The sequence below is a fragment of the Gavialis gangeticus genome, unplaced genomic scaffold, assembly GCF_001723915.1.
Source record: "Gavialis gangeticus isolate Ggan-Ray unplaced genomic scaffold, GavGan_comp1, whole genome shotgun sequence".
NCBI lineage: Eukaryota > Metazoa > Chordata > Crocodylia > Gavialidae > Gavialis > Gavialis gangeticus.
Genome location: NW_017729032.1, coordinates 20,185,729 through 20,205,360, shown reverse-complemented (window position 1 = coordinate 20,205,360; position 19,632 = coordinate 20,185,729). Strand labels below are relative to the sequence as shown.

Below are 19,632 nucleotides of genomic sequence, written 5' to 3'. Positions count from 1 at the left end.
CCAATTAGCAATGCGTCTTGGGGGGTGGGGGGGGTAGGGGCTGTGTGCGGCCAGATGCAGCATGATGGCAGTGAGAGGTGGTAGCGCTCTGTCCCCACTGCCTGCCCATCATTCTTGACAGGCACTTTGCTAGTGTTAATATAAAAGAGTATATGTTATTTTGATATGTTATACTATAATTTCTCAACTATAACACATCCTTGATTATAAGATGATACTCTTATAGTTAGATTAAATATATGGAAAATTTATAAATTTGATATAATTTTCTAGGTATAGAATCTAATTATTGGAGGTTTGCCTTGAATTTGTCCCTCTCTCACCACTACAGCAGGGAAAACAAATCTGGGGGATCAGGTAACCTCTTTGACCCCCCATAACTTCTTTCCCCTACAGCCTTTTCCCCTTCTTTTTTACTGTCAGACATTGCTCTTCCTGAGTACATGGAAGTGAGAAGCAAATCTGAAAAAACTGACCCTGAAACAAACACAATAGCAATTTATATACAATACCCACAGACTTAACTTATCTATAATTCATAAATTTTACATTTTTTGAAACTGCTGAAAGATTTAGCACAGGTATTTCATAAACATAATTTTAAACAACACTTTAGCATCTATTTATTCATAGAGCACAAACCATACATAGTATTAGTCTAAATCCAAAAGGCTCATGATTTATCACTGGGCTGAGCCCCACCAGAGTCAATGATGACCCCATAGCTCAGAACTGCTCAGTATGTGTGTGTACTCAAGATACCCCCACTCATTTATTAATTAGTGTTCCTTTGCTAATTAGCTCCCATTCATGATTTGAACTGGGTGTTCTTGTCATGAGTCTTGGGACCCTCCAAAATATATACACGAGATGCATGGTTGCCTGGTCCAGTATGGAGGGTGGGGCCACACTAATGATATGCGGCAGGCTGAGAAGGGGCAACGGTGAGATTCTGGGCCTGATGACACCCAAAGAACTGTTAGGGGCCTGTTCATTGATATTTGCCAGATATTTAAGGCTGGTGAGGAACAGGAATCATTTGAAATGGGAAAGAAAGGTGCAGTTCAGCTGCAGGAGTGAAGAGGAAGTTGGAATGTCTTCAATGTAGTGTCTTAGAGAAGTAGGGTTGGAATTAATCTCCAGAGGTCATCTAGTCCAACCCTCTGCCTGAGGCAGAATTACCCCCATCTAAATCATCCCGTACAACTGTAATCTAAACTCTACATTCTCAGCCCTGACTCAACACAGACCTAACACCCTAACTTGCCACAGGTCAAGCAAGGAAACCACGGCAGCCAATGTCTTGCTTCTATAAAATGTTGTCAATATATACTCAAGAGGTCCCGGGTAGAGGGCCATGCCCCTCCGCTACAGAGGAAGGCAAACCCCCCCACAGTCCATGCTAATCTAGCCATGGGGTAAAATTCTTTCCTGATCCCAAATACGGCAATTGGTCTGACTCTTGGTGGAGGGGCAAGACCCTCTAGCCAGGAACCTCTGGCTTTGCTCTTAGCAGAACAGGCACACCTCAGTTGAAATCCCCAGCCTTGACTGTAGTCAACACCCAATGTCTTTGGAGAGGCTTAAAAACACTATGACACCTATAGCAAAAAAAAACGGATGGGGGTGGTATGTTCGGGAGCACCTAGCAAAGCTCAGAAGCATGGGAAACACCCATAGTAGAAAACAGGCATAGCTATACCTAGATCATCCCCAAACAGTGGCTGTCCAACCTCTTCATGAACACTTCTGGTGATGGAGAATCCACAACTTCCCTAGGCAATCCGTTCCACTGTCTCACTATTCTCACCATGAAGTCTTATTTCTGGATATTCCACCTAAATTTAATTTGCTGAAACTTCAAACCATTAGTCCATGTCCTCCTCTCCTCTCTGCTCCACCTCCCCAGTAGACTTCAGCCTGGCACTTTTGACCAATCTATCAGGACCAGGCTACAAAATTCTGGAATGTTCTGGCCAAACTGGGACCTATGGCTACTCTACCTATAATAAATCCCCACCATTACAGCAGTGCCACATCTTTCATCTTCACCCAAATTCTGCTTTGCTGTATTCTTCTGCCTGACCCAAGAAACTAGTGTATGTGTTTTTGACATACAAGGCAACACCATCACCTTTTCTCCCAACCCTGTCCTTCTGAAGCAGAGTGTAATCCTTAAGGTTCCCATTCCAGTCATAAGAGTTGCTCCACCAGGTCTTAGTGATGCCAGTCAGATTTTGGTTCTTTTCACAGACTGTAGCTTCCAACTCATCTTGTTTATTCCCCATACTTCTCACATATGTATACATGCATTGGATGTATTTTGCATTTTGACTGCCTTGCTTCCTTTTTGTGCTACCTGTTGCAGTCCTGTAGCTCTCTGGCCCTTTCCCAGAGCTGAGTTGCTTCTCTGAGCCCTTCTCCCTCTGGACTGCATGCTTTGTTGCTGAAGGGTTTTGATCACCATCCCCCATGAAACTTAGTTTAAAGTCCTTCTGACTAGGTTGGCCAGATGACCACCAAAGATGCTCTTCCCTGTTCTCATCAGATGGATCCCATCTCTTGATAGTATCCCTCTTCCCAAGCACATCTCCCTGTGGTCAAAGAAGCTGAAGCCTTCACATCGGCACCATAGTCTCAGCCATGCATTCACTTCCAGGATATGGGGATCTCTGCCTGGACCCCTACCATGGGAAGGATCAATGAGAACACCACTTGTACTCCATGCTCCTTAATTCTTTTACCAAGAACCTCATAGCTCAAGAGCTCACCATGACTTGAAAAAGTGTTTCCACTGAGGGGGGCTGAGCTCAATTAGTACTTCAGTATATTTTAGATGGGTTGTACTAATCCATCCTGACACAAGGTTCTCATGAGCATATTTGTCCAATATAGCTCACATATTTTATAGTGTTGGCTATGTCTAGTCAACTTTGTAGCTGGTTTCCATTACGAAGCACATGTGGCTTTTAACAGTAGTTTAATTGGGGAGGGAAACCTTGTCTTGTGTGTGACTAAATACATTGTTTTCCAATTTTTTAAATTTATTCATATTACAATAGAAAAATGTGAAAAAGTCTATGCCAAATAATATGTAGTAGATAGTTCAGGGTGTATTCACTTGAATTTACAGCAACTTGTATACATTTATATTCACTGTAAACTTAGCAGGGCTTTAGCTAAAGATATTTTCTTTCTAAAACATCTCTTCAGCTGAGCATTTAGGTTCATTTAATTCTAGTTTTCTCTCTAAAGCAGGAAGATAGGAACTGTACCTGAAATAAATTACATTTCTCAGACAGTAATTTTTGTTGAGCATCTAAAGAAACTAGATGGTTTTGATATAATGTCTCCTTCTTATCCCATTCTCTTGATTTTGCTTTAAACTCCTGAGAAAAAGGAACACAAGATTATTACGTTTTGAAATCATAATCTCTCTCTAAGTTGTAGCAATGAATTCTTAAAAGTAATGCTGAGCTTTTATATCTCTAAAAATAAAGTCTTTTGTTATCAATACATATGCAGGGACAATTTTATCCAAAAAAAATTAAATCAAATGGAAAAAAGTATTTTCTCCTTTTGCAGCAAAAAAGTTGCTGTATGTGAAAAAAGGCATTAATATGACCAATTTGGCTAACATGCACAATAACTGAAGTCAAATGTTAGAAACGTATTAAACTTTTATATTATTTCAGGATCTTAGGAGCCTGATTCACCATTATGTTCCTTCAGTTTTATGAGAGTAAGTTCCTTGATTTCAGTGAGTTTACATCACTGGAAACTGAATTAATGCATCAGTAAATAAAGGTTTATAGTTTTCTGTCTGCAGAATATGGGGTGGCCAATGGAGGGAATACATTTTCCTACTTGCCCTCTTTTCTGCTATTGATTCTCCCTGGGTGCATCTACACATTTATTAATAATGCACAATGGTTACAGCACATTTAATTTAGTACTTGTATAATCAAGTACTAAATAAATGCACAGTAATCAGAGTTCTTGCACAATAGCACTGGTGAACACCTTTATAGTGATGATACTGTGCAGTAGCCTAATAATACTGCGCAGTATCATATTAATACTGTCCATGCTGTGACACACTACTGCACAGTGTTATTAGGCTACTGTGCAGTTACCGTCTCATGGAGGCACGCCCACTGTGGGATTTTTAAAGGGTAGGAAGAAGTTTTTAAACCAAAACCTGATTTGTAATTTTTAATGTAATCAAACTTCTGTGATGGAGGTTAATGCTTGTTAATTGCTTAATAACGTTAGAATTTAAATAGTCACAACTAAGCTTTGAAGATAATATCTAAAAAAAATAAGTAAATAGAGCTCCATAGCTATTGGAGATTACCTCTCTTTCAGGGAAAGATGAAAAATCAGCCAAGTTACATGGTCCAAGTTATAATAACTTTACCAGCTAGACTAAGAATATAATGGAAAGCTAGTTTCCATGATCTAGATTAACTTGCATAGTTAACTTAGACCAGTGTGAACTGTGAATTTTCAACAATCAGGTTTTGTTTGCTGCTGATAGTGGGCATATCTACACGAGAGGTTTACTGTGTAGTAGACTAATTAGCTGTACAGTAAACATCTCAGCATCTACATGCATGCCCCTATTAGGCTGAAGTAAACTAACACACGCCACAGCCGGACAGTACTTGTAAATACTATATACTATAGTATATAGTAAAAAACTCCACAGCAGTGCATATGTAGAAGCTGCCCTGGCTGACTTGGACACAAAGGTGCTTCAGTGAAGGGGCTGCCTGCCAGCTAGCCCTGCACTGAAACACCCTTGTGCCCCAGCCAGCCCCTCTGCAGCATACTGAGGTTGAGGAAGCAGCCCCAAGCTGGCAGGTTAACCCCCCGCCGCTCTCCCATGGACCTCCTGCCAGCTGATACTGCTCCAACCTGGCTCAACGTGCTGTGTTCTTGGGCACATGTTCAAACAGCAATAAACTCCAGAGTTTATTGCTCCCAGGTGCACCATTTGAACGTGTGCAAGAATCTCTGGAGTTTATTGCTCCCGGGCACACTGTTTGACATGTGTCTGGAATCAATAAACTCTGGAATTTATTGCTTTGCATTAATTGCACATATAGACATGCCCCGTGAATAGCAACAACCATGCCTTTTAACATTAAATGATCCACAGCCTTTCTATATTCTATTCTTACTCTCTGTTTCTGCATTCCAGTAAATTCAAAGAACCTTTCTTTTAGCTTTACAAAGTCATTTACAATGGATATTCGGACTACAAACCGAGGGCTATAGGTTCAAGGTTCTATTAAAGTATTTCTGATCTTAATAGATTGTCACTACAGTAATTATTTTCTTAAGAGTAGAATCTGCTGAACATATTCCAAGCATTCATTTTTCCTACTACATAATTTACCAAATGGTAGAATTGTGTTCCATTGTATTCATATTCTAACATTGGATAAGGTCACTCTTAGATTAGCAGGGTCTACAGATGTCATGGCTGTCATGTATTTAGCTCTGAGTAACAGTTCTTATGGTAGTAGTAATAACTGTTAGTATCTCTGGTGAATTCCAAATCCTGACAGATTTTATAATAGTACACCAGCCACATTAATTTGAGAAGGCTGATAATGTGGCTTATCAAGCAGAAACTATCATATGAAGGAGGAAGGTTGATGCTCCTATATCAGTAGTTCTTAACCTTGATAGAGCCAAGAAAACCCTCAGAAAATACCAGCTATTAGCTTTTGTTTTTTGACTACAGAAAAATAATAGAGCAAAGAACTCAGAAAAATAACAACAGATTGGAATGTTTTTTGACACTGGGCGCATCTACACTTGCAATTAATGCAAATGAATAAACTCTGGTTTATTCGAGTCAAAGTAAACTACTCCCAACATCACCATCTACATGTGCGTTTAAGCACAGTAATTTACTCTGCTGTCAGATAGTACCTGTGTCTGATGGGACTATCTGATGGTGCTGTAAATTAGTCTACACTTGTCTGATTCCCATGCATATGTAGATGGCGATACTTTACTGCAAAGTAAATTAGTCTACTGTGCAGTAAAGCACACATGTAAAAATGCCCACTAACTATTTGAAGTCTCTTAGCTCATCTTGTGAATCATGTGCTGCTGTTTGAGGAGACACCCTGCCTTATATTACTTATGATGTCAGACTACACCCATAAAAAGTTTTAGGCATTTAAGGCCAGCCTAACTGCTAGCTTAGATGCCTAAGTCCAAAATGTAGATTCCTAAAACTGTTGATGCTTAAAGCTAGAGTCATTCCAAGTCCTAATGTGCCTAAATTAAACTCTTAACAGTGCTGAATGTATTGGAAGCTCATGTCTAAGATCCACTGAAATCCCCAAATCAGGCATGCCTTTACCTACTACATTGGTTCGTACAACTAAGATAGGCATTCTCAGAGCAAATTAGGTACTTTCAAAACTGAGCTGAAGGAAGAGAAAGTAATGGATACCAGGCACATCTGCAGGAAACGTTCACTGTGCAGTTGACTAATTAGCTGTGCAGTTAATGTTTCAGTGTCTATATATGTGCTCCTATTAGGCTGGAATAAACTAAACTAATTTACTCTGCAGCAAGAAAGTACTTGTAGCAGGATAGTAAATACAAGTACTATCCTGTTGTGGAGTAAAAAATGTTGCAGCCCTGCACGTGTAGATGCTGCTCGGCTGGCTGAGGCACAGGGGTGTTTCAGTGCACAGAAGCACTGTTGTGTTCCAGCCAGCCCCTCCACAGCACATCGAGCTGTGGTGAGCAGCCCGGGCTGGCAGGCTGACCCCTGGAATCCCCTGCCAGCTGGGAATGCTCTGCTCCATCTCAACGTGCTGCACGTGAATAAAGTACAAAGCTTATTGCTCTGCAGTTTATTGCTCTGAGGCATACATTCAAATGGCATACCCAGGAGCAATAAACTCCAGAGCGACAAGCTCTGCAGTTTATTCATGCACCATAATTGCACATGTAGATAACCCCACCTAACTTTACTCCATATCTCAGTGGCTGGGACATGCAGGAGAGACCTGAAGTCTATTTCTTTCTCTGCCTGAGTATTTGAAGCTAAGTGAATGCTCTAATCATCAACTAACCGAATATCTGTAGGTTTCTTTCTGTTTTTCCTGTTGAAGCTGTGCCATGGGACCTGGGAGCTGAGCAGTGCCAGAAATGGGGAGCATTTTGCTTCCCTGCTCAGTTGGGGGCTGACTAGGAGCTGTCCTGTCAGTGGGGCAGCTGAACAGCTTTGGGCTGGGTGGAGAGTCTCTGCTAAGCTAGGGGCTCGCTTGCAGCTACCCCACCAGCAGGACAACTCCATGCCAGCCAGGAGATTTCTGGCAGCTGCCCCACTGGTGGGACAGCTCCCAGCCCACCCCCAGCTGGGCATGGATTCTCCTTCTGAAGCTGAGCCACTAACGTCAACATTGGCTTACTCCCTTCCTCATGGCCCCACATCTCCCACAGACCTACCTCTTGTGGCTGCCCAGAGTGTCGGCTTCAAAACAATGACAGTACAAGTAGGAAACCACCTGCCTCACTAGGACCAAGGGCCCAAACTGGGTCTCCTCAGTTCCAAGCCAGCAGCTACCTCACTTGGGCCAGACATGCTCTGGCTTCCACTCTTCTTCCAGGTCTCACATGTGCCCTTCTTGTGGCTGCCCAGAGGACTTCAAAATCCAGGCTGGATAGTGACTGACCTGTGGTGTGGTGATTAGAATGCTGTGCTGGGCAGAGAGACTTGGGATCAAACTCCTGTTGGGTGAGAGGAGACTAGGACCCAGGACTTTCAGATTCCCAGTTGGGTACATAATGATGTCAGCTATTTAGGAATGGATTCAAGTCAGTCTGTAGGTGACTATTAGGCCTGTGCAAAGCAGCAAATATTCAATTCAGATTCAGCTAATTCAGAGGGACAGTGATTTGATTCGGTAATTAGAATCACTGTCCTGATTTGATTTGGATTTGGAGATTCGGCCATAGACTATTATTGTCCCAGGGGGCAGCCCATCCCTGGGGGAAAAGCTCTGACGCCAGGGCAAACGTACTCATTCCAGGCTGGGAAGAGGTGAACAAGCTGCGCCGGCACAAAGCGCCCGTGCAGTTTGTGAGCTGCGTCCATTTCTAGCTGATGCCAGCACGGGTGGGTGACGTCATCCCTGGATGCCGCTGGGCCAGAATAAAAACTGGCACCGGGGAGACTATGGGAGAAGCACCATGGGGAGTGGACGGTGAGGGTGCTTCCCATGCCAGGCACGAGTGACGCTGGTGGATGCCGAGCAACTCAGAACTGGACCCACTGGAGGGGTCCACAACAGAGGACAGGAGCCAGGACGATGCCAGAGGACTTGTCCTGGATAGAATAAATATAGTAAAGAAGCCAGAGGCTGGTATTTGCCTGCCTAGAATGGGGGGGCCGGACCCGATGACTTGCAAGGTCCCTTCCAGCCCCTAACAATCTATGAATCTATGCATGCAAGAAAGCCAGTCAGTGAAAATCTAAATTTAGGTGTCAGGGGGTAAGAGACAGGCTGGAAGACGGGGTTGGGGGGAGAATAGGGATGTAGCAGGTAAAAGTGGAGAGGTACCTGGGGAGTCAGATGTCAGGCAGGTTATAATGTGTCATAAATCCAATGTCTATATTGAGTCCATGAGTTTTCGTATCTAGGAGGCTGATGCAGTGAAGTTCATAGGCTCGTCTCACCCCTGACACCTCAATTTACAGTTTCACTGACTGGCTTTCTTGCATGCATAGATTCATAGATTGTTAGGGGCTAGAAGGGACCTTGCAGATCATCGGGTCCAGCCCCTTCATTCTAGGCAGGAAAATACCAGCCTCTGGCTTCTTTACTATTCAATCCATCCAGGAAGAACGCGCACCAACTGCAGATGCTTCTTCAACCCGACAAAGGGTTTTTAAACCTGAAAGCTTGCCAAGATACATTTCTCCAACTATTTAGTTGGTTTAATAACCCAAAGAACCTTCCAGAATACTTCCAAATACTGAAAGAATACTTCCAGAGTTACTGCTTGTTGGTTGACAGTATCCAACATGCACATTAGCAATCAAGGATAGTGAGCTGTATAAGCTAAAAGCTTAAAGACAGGAATTATGTGCAATTTTAAACTACATTTAATCCTAAAGATATATTAATGTGTTATAATAAAAATAGGCTTACCTCCAATTTCTTGTTTAAATTACTGAATTCAAATGGAGCTTCTTGATTTTCTTGACCTCTTTCTTTATCTTGAACCCTGTCTTGTTTTAGTTGGTGTAACTGTAACTTTTCATAACTCTGTGTCAGTTTAGAAAACTGAAAACAAAAGGAGATATAAATACGATAATGTGCATAGCTTTTCCATCCTATCCAACCTACTAGCCTTTTACCTAAATTATATTGGCAAAGGAAACTTAAACATTCTCATTATTCAGACTGTGCAAAAAAGTACCACTTACTAGTTGTTAAGGTCACCAAGACCAAGTTTTCAGCCAGCCACAAATGTTTAGAAACTGCCCAGATAAACACAGACAGACTTGATAGCTGTTTATGTTACTGAAATTTTGTACAATACTTGTTTTTAACCATATAAGTTGCTTCCTGTATTATGTTTATATGAATTGTTTTACATTTGTTTAGTGCCATCTTGTGTTGACAATTTTAAAGGTACTTCAGTATGTAGAATGAAGGATTTACTGGTTTCTGTGTATTCATGAAAATCTTAAGGTGTTTAAGATGCTTAAAAGCTTAATTTTAACATGAAACCTGTTGAACTATCAGGCATGTGAGGACTCCATTAATTCAGGATCATCAAGTGTCAAAAATGCCTATTATTCTTTGGATACTAAATATTACTTTGCACAGTATCACCTACAATGAAAGGATGGTTCTTGAGCCACAGATGGCAAGTGGAAGATGCCAAGGGGAGTGACAACAAGTGATGGGTACCACATGGAAATAGGCAAACTAAGAAGCAAAAGGCATATGCCATAGGATAGAAGGAGAACAGCAGCCAGTAGGAGTTGGATTCTCAGAGGAACTAAGGTGGAAGGAACTGGGCCATTATTGAAATGGCCATTGTCATCACAATTGTAAACATTTTATATATTTTAATAACGAAACTTTTTCAAATAATCTAGGGCAGGTATTGGCAACATTTGTCACCATAAGGTACTGCTTGCAATCCAGTCCCAGCTACAAGCTGCACCCCTATACTTCTTCAGTGATCAACAGATCACTGTGAAGGGAACAGATAAAAAAAAAAAAAGATAGGTGCTAGGACCCCAGGGATGCCTCCTCTGTTTCAACAGAGAGACTAAACTGAAAACAGCAGGCAATAGGACCCTGGAGATGCCTTTTTTAGTGCTGTAGCTGAAGCATGCTGCTGATTCTCTGAGCAACCACAGGCCAAATCCAGTCTTTTCATTATGGGCTGGATCTAGTCTGTGGGGCATAGTTTGCCAACCCGTGATTTAGGGGACTAAAAGCTATGAGTTCTTCAGCCACAATGTTTTGTGCATACATGCTGGTAAATTTTAGTTAGGTAGAAGTGTTGCTGTGGCTGTAATAATCTAAAGAATATCTGAGAGGAGAGGCTTTTTTTTTTTTTTTTTTTGGGAGTTGATGCTGGGGGTGTAATACCTTTGGCTGGACCAACTGCATAGTAAGTTTTTGGGTACATAGTGCCCTTCCTCAGGTCTAGGCCAAACCTCAGAAAGGGCACCATGCACCTACAAGGTTGTCTAACATCCCTCTCAACTATGCAGGTGGTCCAACCAAAGATATTACCCCCAAAACTTTGCTTCTCAGTAAATTTTAGGTCATTTTTAATATTCATTTTAATCACCCAAAACTCATGTCCTACTACAAATGGATGTTACCAAACTCCACCTAAACTGAAAGTTCAGGCTGAATGACTGACGTTTAGCAATAAGCTATAAGAGGCCATTGGGAAAAAAAAGAAATCTGAACAAAGGCAATGTTATACCGACTGAGAGGTTTCTCAAGGACTGACATAGTAAACAAAAGGCATATCTACATAAGACGTTTTCTGCACAATTGCTTAACGAGCTGTGCAGTAAACATCTCAGCTTCTACATGTGTGCCCCTATTAGGCTGGAGTAAACTAATTTACTCTGCAGCAGGATAGTACTTATAAATACAAGTGCTGTCTTGCTGCAGAGTAAAAAACCTCCACAGCAGCACATGTGTAGACACTGCCCTGGCTGGCTGGGGCATGAAAGTGCTTAACTGTGGGGGCTGCCTGCCTGCACTGAAGCACCCTCATGCCCCAGCCAGCCCCTTCACAGCATGTTGAATGAGATCAGAGCAGCCCTGGGTTGGCTGGCTGACTCTTCTGGGCCCTCTGCCAGCTGGGGCTGCTGCGACCTGGCTCAACATGCTGCGGTTCTGGACACATGTTCAAACATGGCGCTTGGGAGCAATAAACTCTGGCATAATGTGTACCAGAGTTTATTGTGGCTCTTTAATTGCACATGTAGATGCACCCATAGAGGTTAAGGCATGGATTGGTAGAGTTCTTTTTGTTTGCATTTGAAAGAAGCAGAGATGAAAAGACCAAAACAAGAACTGGGAGTATGGCCCTGGAAAAAACCTGAGTGCGCCTCTATACTAGGGGCTGATGGAAAAGGAGAGAACTGTGCACATAGTCTTTTGTTTGGTTCCTGTTGTGTTTGGGGCAAGAAGATTTTGTAGATTCTTTGTAAATAAACATAAATGAGTCAAATAAAGACCCAATTGTATAAAGACCTAGTTCCTCCCAACTGGAACTATCTGCAAGATCCTAAAGTTTTAGGTACTTAGATCAAAAGGAGGTCTATATTATAGTGTATTGTTTTTCAGCACTGAATCACAGTGCTAAACACTATACAAAGAAATACAACATAGGGTGTTCCATGCTGAAAGACAGCATGAAGGGAGGCAATGCTGCCTTCAGCATGGAAGAAGGCAGGGAGGTAGGAATGCAAAAATTAAATGAAGAGGACAAACCAGGCGTCTCTAGCAGAACACAGGATATGGGAGAAAGGAAAAGTAAGATTGTTGGAGATGCAATCTACAAGAAAGTAAGGTGTGGTATGAAAAGCCAGAACAAGAAGTCTGGACTTTACATACATAGAACAAAGGGGAACCAGTGAAGGGGTTAAAAGAGCTGAGTCAAAGAGAATTTTCATGTGGTGCTTTTTGTAAGGACAAGACAGAAAGAAGTGACATTAATAGAGATGAGACATATTCAGAGTATAGAGAAATTATTTAGTTGTTTGGATGGCTAGGCAGAGTCAAAATGATTTTTAAATATTATGAAGCCATAAAAAGAAAGAATTTTATCATAGCCTGATGTGTATTGGGAAGAAATACCCTGAATGGTAAAAGTGTCATAAAAGATGACCCCATGCTGTAAGTCTCCCTAACAAGGAGCAGCAACAGAAAGTTGTGATATAGTGAAAAAGATATAGAGAAAAAATCTGGAGCTCAGTTGTACCAGTTTTTGAGATGACGGTAAATTATTCATGATGTCAGAGGATAAGAGGAAATCTGAGACTGGAAGATAAGAAACACATCTGTTATAGCTGAAGGATGTGTTTGCTATTCTAAAACAAACCCAACAACTAGAGCTAAGATTTAGTGGGCACATCTCCATGAGATGTTTACTGCAGAGCTGCCTAATTATCTCCCCAGGAAAGTCTCAACAACTACATATGCAGCCCTGTTAGGCCTCAGGAAACTAATTAACTCCGTCACAGGTTAGCATTTGTATTTAAAGCGTTATCTTATGGCAGAGTTCTTTAGTGTGCAGCAACACGTGTGTAGATGCTGACTGGGATGGCTGGGGCACGAGGGTACAGTGCAGGGGCTCCCTGCTGGCTAGCTCTACACTGGAGTACCCTCATGCCTCAGCCAGCTCCTCTGGAGCACATTGAGCTCAGTCAGAGCAATCCCAGGCTGGCAGGCTGACCCCCTCAGGCTCTCTGCCAGTTGGGGCTGCTCTGACCTGGCTCAACATGCTTTGGCCCTGGGCATATATTCAAATGTGTTACCTGGGAGCAATAAACTCCAACGCAATATGCAACAAAGTTTATTGCTACATGCTAATAGTACTGAATGTAGATGCACTCGGTGTTCTTTTTTCACTCCATTATGCACAACATATCATGCCAAGATGTAAATCTTCTTACTAACACAGGGAACCACTTCAGGTTACAAAACAGCTTTTGTTCCATAGCCACTTTCTTACATGGTTGAAAATATTAGTTGGGTAATAAGCAAAACATTCCAGCTTGCTTATAAATCTGTTTATCAAGTCAATTTTCCCACCTTACAAAGAGAAACAAATTAAAAGAGATGACAGAAGAGATAACAGAACTGTAAAAAGAATAGGTGATCCACTTGAAGGCTTGATGGTATGAGTGAGGAATGTTGTTGACTTAAGGTCAGAATCATGGACCTGTACCTGGGCATGCCAAGTCCAAGTTTCATCTCAAGTTTGACTGGAAAGTGCATTTGGAGATTAAGTTCAAATGCTGGATGAGTTTTCTTCCCATTTCTCACCTATATACATCACTGGAAATAGCATTAGATCAAGGGTGTCATACTTATGGCCTGTGGGCTAGATCCAGCATATGGATATTGCTTGTGTGCTCTGTGACATTTGTAGAAAGGTGAAGGCCTGCTGTTGAAATCAAGGACACAAAGACCCATTGGTGACATGTGTCATTGGTGGGGACGTGATGGTCTATGGGTTTTTGGTAATATTTCTGTGTTAGCTGTGTTCACGTTGTAATAATGTTGCATGGCTCAGTTTACCTACAAAGCTAGTTCATGGGAAAAGATTGGGTTAAAGAGATAGTGAAGCCAGAGTTACTGGCTTCCCCAGGTGACAGAAGACGCATCCATCTACAGAGACTTGAATAGCTTTGTTGACCCTTCAACAAAAGTGGGCCTAGAGGGGAGAGAGAGCAAAACATGACAATGGACAAAGCAAGGAATGGACAAGCAAGGTGTTGTCTGTAGGACACATTCTGGTGACAAAAACCTATGGAGGAGTTCTGAGGCTTTGGAATTGGGAGACTGAAGAGAAAAGAGCTGAGTTACCTTTATGTGTGCTCTAAACTGTGCAGGGTCGGTTGCTTAACGCTTTGGAGGGGGGCACAGAACCTCTGGCTGGGTGGCCTTTATTCAAAAGCAGTTGTCTGTCTGTCTGTCTGTCTCTCTTGCTGATTGGAACTTTGGGTTGCATTCGTTCTTCCCAACAAGAGATAAAGTCCCTCTTTCAGGTGTCAGGGCCACCAAACAATCAGGGAGAGTGAGAAACTGGAAGGGCAAGGTCTCAGAGCAGGAAGGAGCCAGAGCTCCATCCTCTGCCCCCCAAACTCTAAAAGTCATGCTTGAGCTGGCTTCAGGGGGTGCTCTCAGAGATCAGACATGACCACAGTTGTCCCAAGCAACCACTCCCCAGGAGGATTCCATGATGGGGAGGCACAGGGGAGAAGAGAGAATGAATAATGTCTGCATTAACCTCTGCCACTGCTACATAACAATCTGGCCCATGAGGAGCTCTGTGGTCTGGATCCAGCCCAGGGCAGATGATGAGTTTGACACCCCTGAATTAGATGAATAACCTAAGACCAAACTTAGGACTATCTAGATCCGGGCTGTCCAACTTCCAGGAAGCTGGGGGGCATACACAGCATAGGCAGCAGACACAAGAGCTGTAAGCTGCATGCCCCTCCCCTGGGTTCCCCTGTCACATGGGCAACCTGGCTCCATCCTTCATGGCTCTGCACACTATGTAGGCAGGCCTTCCCCCCGCTGCAACACAGGCATCTTGGTTCCCCCCTACTTCAGCCACATGCAGCACCCACCATCAATTTAGGCAGCCCAGCTCCCTGTTTTGCTGCACGCACACACAATGCAAGCAGCCCAGGCCTCTCTCCCAGAACATGTGTAGCACGGGCACTCCAGCCCCTTTCTGTTGTGCTGCCCCACCCCAGGAGTCCGAGCAAAAAGTACAAGGTGGAAGAGGGTGAAGAGCCCTCAGCAGGAGCAACTGTGGGGAAATGGTGGCTGGATGGGAGGAAGGTGGGGCACATGCAACTTCCAGGTCACCAGTTGGACAGCCCTGGCCTAAACTACATTGTTAAAATCTGAGAAGCACCAGAGACTGAAGCTCAGCAAACTAAATGCACAATATTAAATAAATTAAACTCACAATATAAAATGGCTCTAAACTAGGTTCAAGAGAGGACATATGCCAAAACCTGGAGGTAAGTAAAGAGCTAGGTCACTGGCTAACAGCCAAGCAACAGGAGGCAACAGCAGGAGCCTTAGCAATGTTCTTAGAAGGAAATTAGGACAATCAGCTAGTTACTTAAAATGTTTATAGACACACGTAAGAAGCATGAGGAATAGCTCAATCGAAGTTTGATTAAATTGGGATAATGAGGAGTTGGTGGGATAGTTCATATGACTGGATACTGTGAAGCATGGTTATACCTTGTTCAGGAAGGATTGGCAGAGGAAAAAAGGAGATGGTATTGCTTAATAGGAAACAAACACATGCTTGTTCTAATGTGACATAAGTGGGAGGCAGGTCCACTGAAAGCCTCTGGGTCAAGGTCAGAGAGAAGAACTGAAAGCTTGATGTCATGGTGAGCATCAACTATAGATCACCAAAGCAGGAAGAAGTGGTTGTAGCTCTTTTCAGACAACTGATGGAAATTTCCAAATCAAAAGACCCGGTGCTCATGTGGGACTCTAATTACCCTGACATCAGGTGGGAGGGTAATAGCAATACAGAGGGAGTGCATCAAGTTTTGGGAGTCTGCCAGGGATAACTTTTCAGTGCAGGTGGTAGAAAGCCAACTAGGAGGAAACTTTTCTGGACCTGTTGCTCTCAAACAGGGGGATTTGGTTGAGAATGTGAAGGTGGAAGGTAACATGTGACTGTGACCACAAAATGATAGAGTTCATGATCCTAAGGGGAAGAATGGAAGAGAGCAGCAGAATAAAGGCACAGGACATCAAAAAAGTGACTTCAACCAACTCAGGGAACTGGTGGGAGGATGCCAACTTAGTTTGTTAAGCTACTGGTTGGCCATGTCTACACAAGACACTGACTGTGCAGTAGGCTGATACTACTGCATAGTAGTGTCATGTGGCAAAAACTGTGATGTGACACTGTGATCTCATATAGACATGGTTGTTTAATTGGGCATGGACCTGCCTTGATCAGGAAGGTTAGACCAGATCAGGAGTGGCCAATCTGCAGTTCATGTGCTACAAGTAGCACGGGCAGCCTGTGTGTGAGGCACACAGCAGATCAACGAGGGGACATGCAGTACAGTGGCATATAGGACAGGAAGCAGAGTAGCAGACTGGCAGATGAAAGGGATTGGAGTGGCACTTGGGGAGGGTGAGGTCCTAATTTGTGGCATGTCTGTCTAAAAAGTTGACACCCACTGGACTAGATGACCTCCTGAAGTCCATTAAAGCACTACTTTTCCTATGTTTTGATGAAGTTACAATGATACAGTTAAAAAAACACCAGTTCAATATCTACTAAACTAACCTGAATATATCACAACCACTGTAAAATACTGAATTTGACTTTTTCCTTACTTGGGATTTCAGAGCTTGAAGTTGAGCTTCATAATTCTTAGCCATCTCATATTTTGTCTTCTGCAAGTCCTCCAATTTTTGTCTGAGCATCCCTACCTACAGTTGGAATAAATATTCTGGTTTATTTTTTCAAAATATTTTGCAAAAGCTAATATTTAAAACAGACAAAGTTTCATATCAGACTACCAGACAAGTAACTATTTTATAATCTAGACGTTTAAAAATTTTTTCAAAAGTAAAAGTACATACCGCAAACTAAATTGCATAAACATTGTGCGAGATTTTATGAGTATCAAGTCCATTGTGTGGTTGCATTGTGATTTGATTGTAATAATACATGACAATGTAAGTTAAGATTTTTCCTTGAAAGCAGCCCTATAGGCCAACATCTAATATGAACTTCATTTTACTAAACTGCAATTACACTTGTGGAAATGATTTGAAGACACCATGTACAATTGCACTCTAAGTTCATACTTTGCAGATAAATCTTTGCATCTCTACAAAGCACAGAACAGCTTTGGGCTTTAACAAGCAGTTATAAGTAGTACTGCAATACAAATTAATAAATAAGAACAACAATATTCATAATAATGCACTGGGAAAGGAATGCATGAGGTTCTAATTAGACCTGAAAAGCTTTTATAATTATTGAATATGCATAAGAAAGTAAGCAAGCATTTGACTTTCAAATCCTGGATGGAGTTAGCAGGGCAGCACTTGAAAAAAAAACTACCAGATAATCTTTTTTTTTTAAATTGTAAATGGAGTTTACTTGGTCTGAGCATCATTGCAATAGAATAATTATGGGACTTCTTAATGGGACTTTTTAGCAATTTTTCAGAATAGAACCACTGAAGTGGTTCAATGAGCAAACATATGCAGTGAACAAGCTATTAGAAAACTCCTTCAGACATGCTATCTTTGTACAGGATGGCATTCATTAAGTACCTCTTGACCTTTCTGATCCAATTTGCTTTGGGCATCTGCTAATTCTTGATCCCGGACATCCATCTTCGCTTCCAAAGCTCGTGTCTTTCTTTCCCATTCCACTTTTTTGTTGCTTACCATGATGTCAATTTGGTGCATTAATTCCTGAAGCTCACCTTCACATGGAGAAGCTCTAATAGTATAAACAAATTAAATATATTCTTAAATATAGTTTTTGAGAGAGAAAATATGTTTATTTAATAACTTTAATTTATTTCCTTTCATGGGAAGATCAGGTCTTGAACATAGGGGGAAAAAAAAGACTGAAACCTAAAGGATGACCTCAAATATAGATGGAATTTCAATTTATTGTTTTTCCTTAGCTTGCAAGTTGGAAGCTATAATGTATTCTGGATTTCTAGGAAGCCAGACTGCACCTGCCATTCATGGCTTGTTTTTGTTAACTTCTAGTAGCTAAGGCAATGCTTGTTATGCTTTATCACATGATGTAAGGTTTCTTCTCCTTTCTTGTACCCACATGGAAAAAATATGTTTTTCCCCCCCTTAAACTTTGGAGGTGATTCACTACTGCATTACTTAAGATTTACACTACAGGTTTCCTTCACTCTATGCTGCACGTGTTCCTGGAAAGCAGCTCATAACTTGAATTGGCATAAAGGGAACCCACTTTACAATGTAACAACTAGGGATACTTTCCAACACCTTGACTGTACTGACCCCCAGGCCCATTTCTACCACATTTACAAGGCAATTTTGGCACTCACCAACAGCAGATAGTACACACAAGCACAGGGTGGTGGTGCATGTTTAGTTAGTGTGAAGAGAGGGTGGTGAAGGCTTCATTGATGGGCCAGGGAGAGGGGATAAGATAGCGGGATGCTTAGAAGCTATAATGGAGATGGCAGCTACAGAAACACGTGTCGCAAACAATGAGCGAGGATCAGAGATCACACAGGAGACTAAATTTTGGTGCATGTCACTCCCACAATGCACCATACAAAGCAGCTGACTGCGGGCTTCCACCACACCGATTGCATAAGAGTGAATTTACCTCGCATATAATGAATTTTTGGTATAAAAGAGTCATCACGTAAGTGTGAATTTGCACATACAGAACCCTCATACAGCGAGGGAAACCTGTAGTTCCCTTTACATCATGTGAAAGATAAGTAACACAGTTATGGAACAGGTCCTATAAAATGAGGAAGCATCTGGAAAATCAGCTTGGTAAAATTTGATAAGCTAACTGAAGAGAACATTGTTGATAGGTTACCTATTAACATGAAAATAAGTGTTTTAACAAATTCTACCCTGAATATTCTACCAGTCCTGTCTTAAATTATCTAAATGTTTAGACTACATAAGTATAAATGGCTCATCCCCGAGGAAAAGCTGTCTGCTCTAATTACTTAAGGGAAAACTATCACATCTAAATGAACTGGTATTTGCAGAAACTCATTAACTGTTTTAATAAAAGAACATTTTAATTGGAAATACTTGATAGAATATTAACATAATTATTTTGGTTACAATGTTAGACACTTAGGGAAGTTAAAGACACCTAAGTTTGCTGCATTTTTTAGTGAATAAACCATTCAACTAAAAAATTCCACTCAGCTGATGAACACCTTTGAGTAGTACACGGAAGATGAATCCCCCACGGCCTAGTGATATCAACTGGTAAATTGAAAGAGTCTGATCCTGCAGTGTTAGCACAGAAACAACTTTCAGAATGTCACCAGAACTAGGGTTACTATATTTCATTTCCAGCTCCAAAAAAGAGGATACCTGACAGGGGAACACCTTACTCTTAACCCACAGCCCCTTGTCCCTGCTGCTGCCCCTTACTCCTGACCCAGTCTCTCACTCCCTTGGGCTATGCTGGAGACCCTCAGTCCCACCCTACAGCCCCCTGGCCCAAGCCCCTCACTCCCAACCCACAGACCCCTCCCCCTTCCCCCTGTCCTTGCTGGTGCCTTGCACTCCTGACCTACAAGTACCCAAATCCCTCCCATGCCCTCACTCCCCAACCACA

At 42.1% G+C, this 19,632-nt stretch overlaps 1 protein-coding gene across 3 annotated transcripts in view; it reads right to left on the bottom strand.

The window, feature by feature from the left end:
* Positions 1 to 19,632, bottom strand: part of DEUP1 (deuterosome assembly protein 1) — a 132,217-nt gene that overhangs the window by 75,079 nt on the left and 37,506 nt on the right. For 2 of the 3 annotated variants that reach the window (XM_019524598.1, XM_019524599.1), the window contains exons 2-4: positions 17,598 to 17,769; positions 16,647 to 16,742; positions 9,192 to 9,326 (exon numbers count right to left, since the gene is read on the bottom strand). In XM_019524598.1, the coding sequence (XP_019380143.1) occupies positions 9,192 to 9,326; positions 16,647 to 16,742; positions 17,598 to 17,769 (403 nt within the window). Of the gene's footprint in view, positions 1 to 3,275; positions 3,390 to 9,191; positions 9,327 to 16,646; positions 16,743 to 17,597; positions 17,770 to 19,632 lie in introns of all 3 variants that reach the window. The other variant, XM_019524597.1, reaches the window with a different exon arrangement.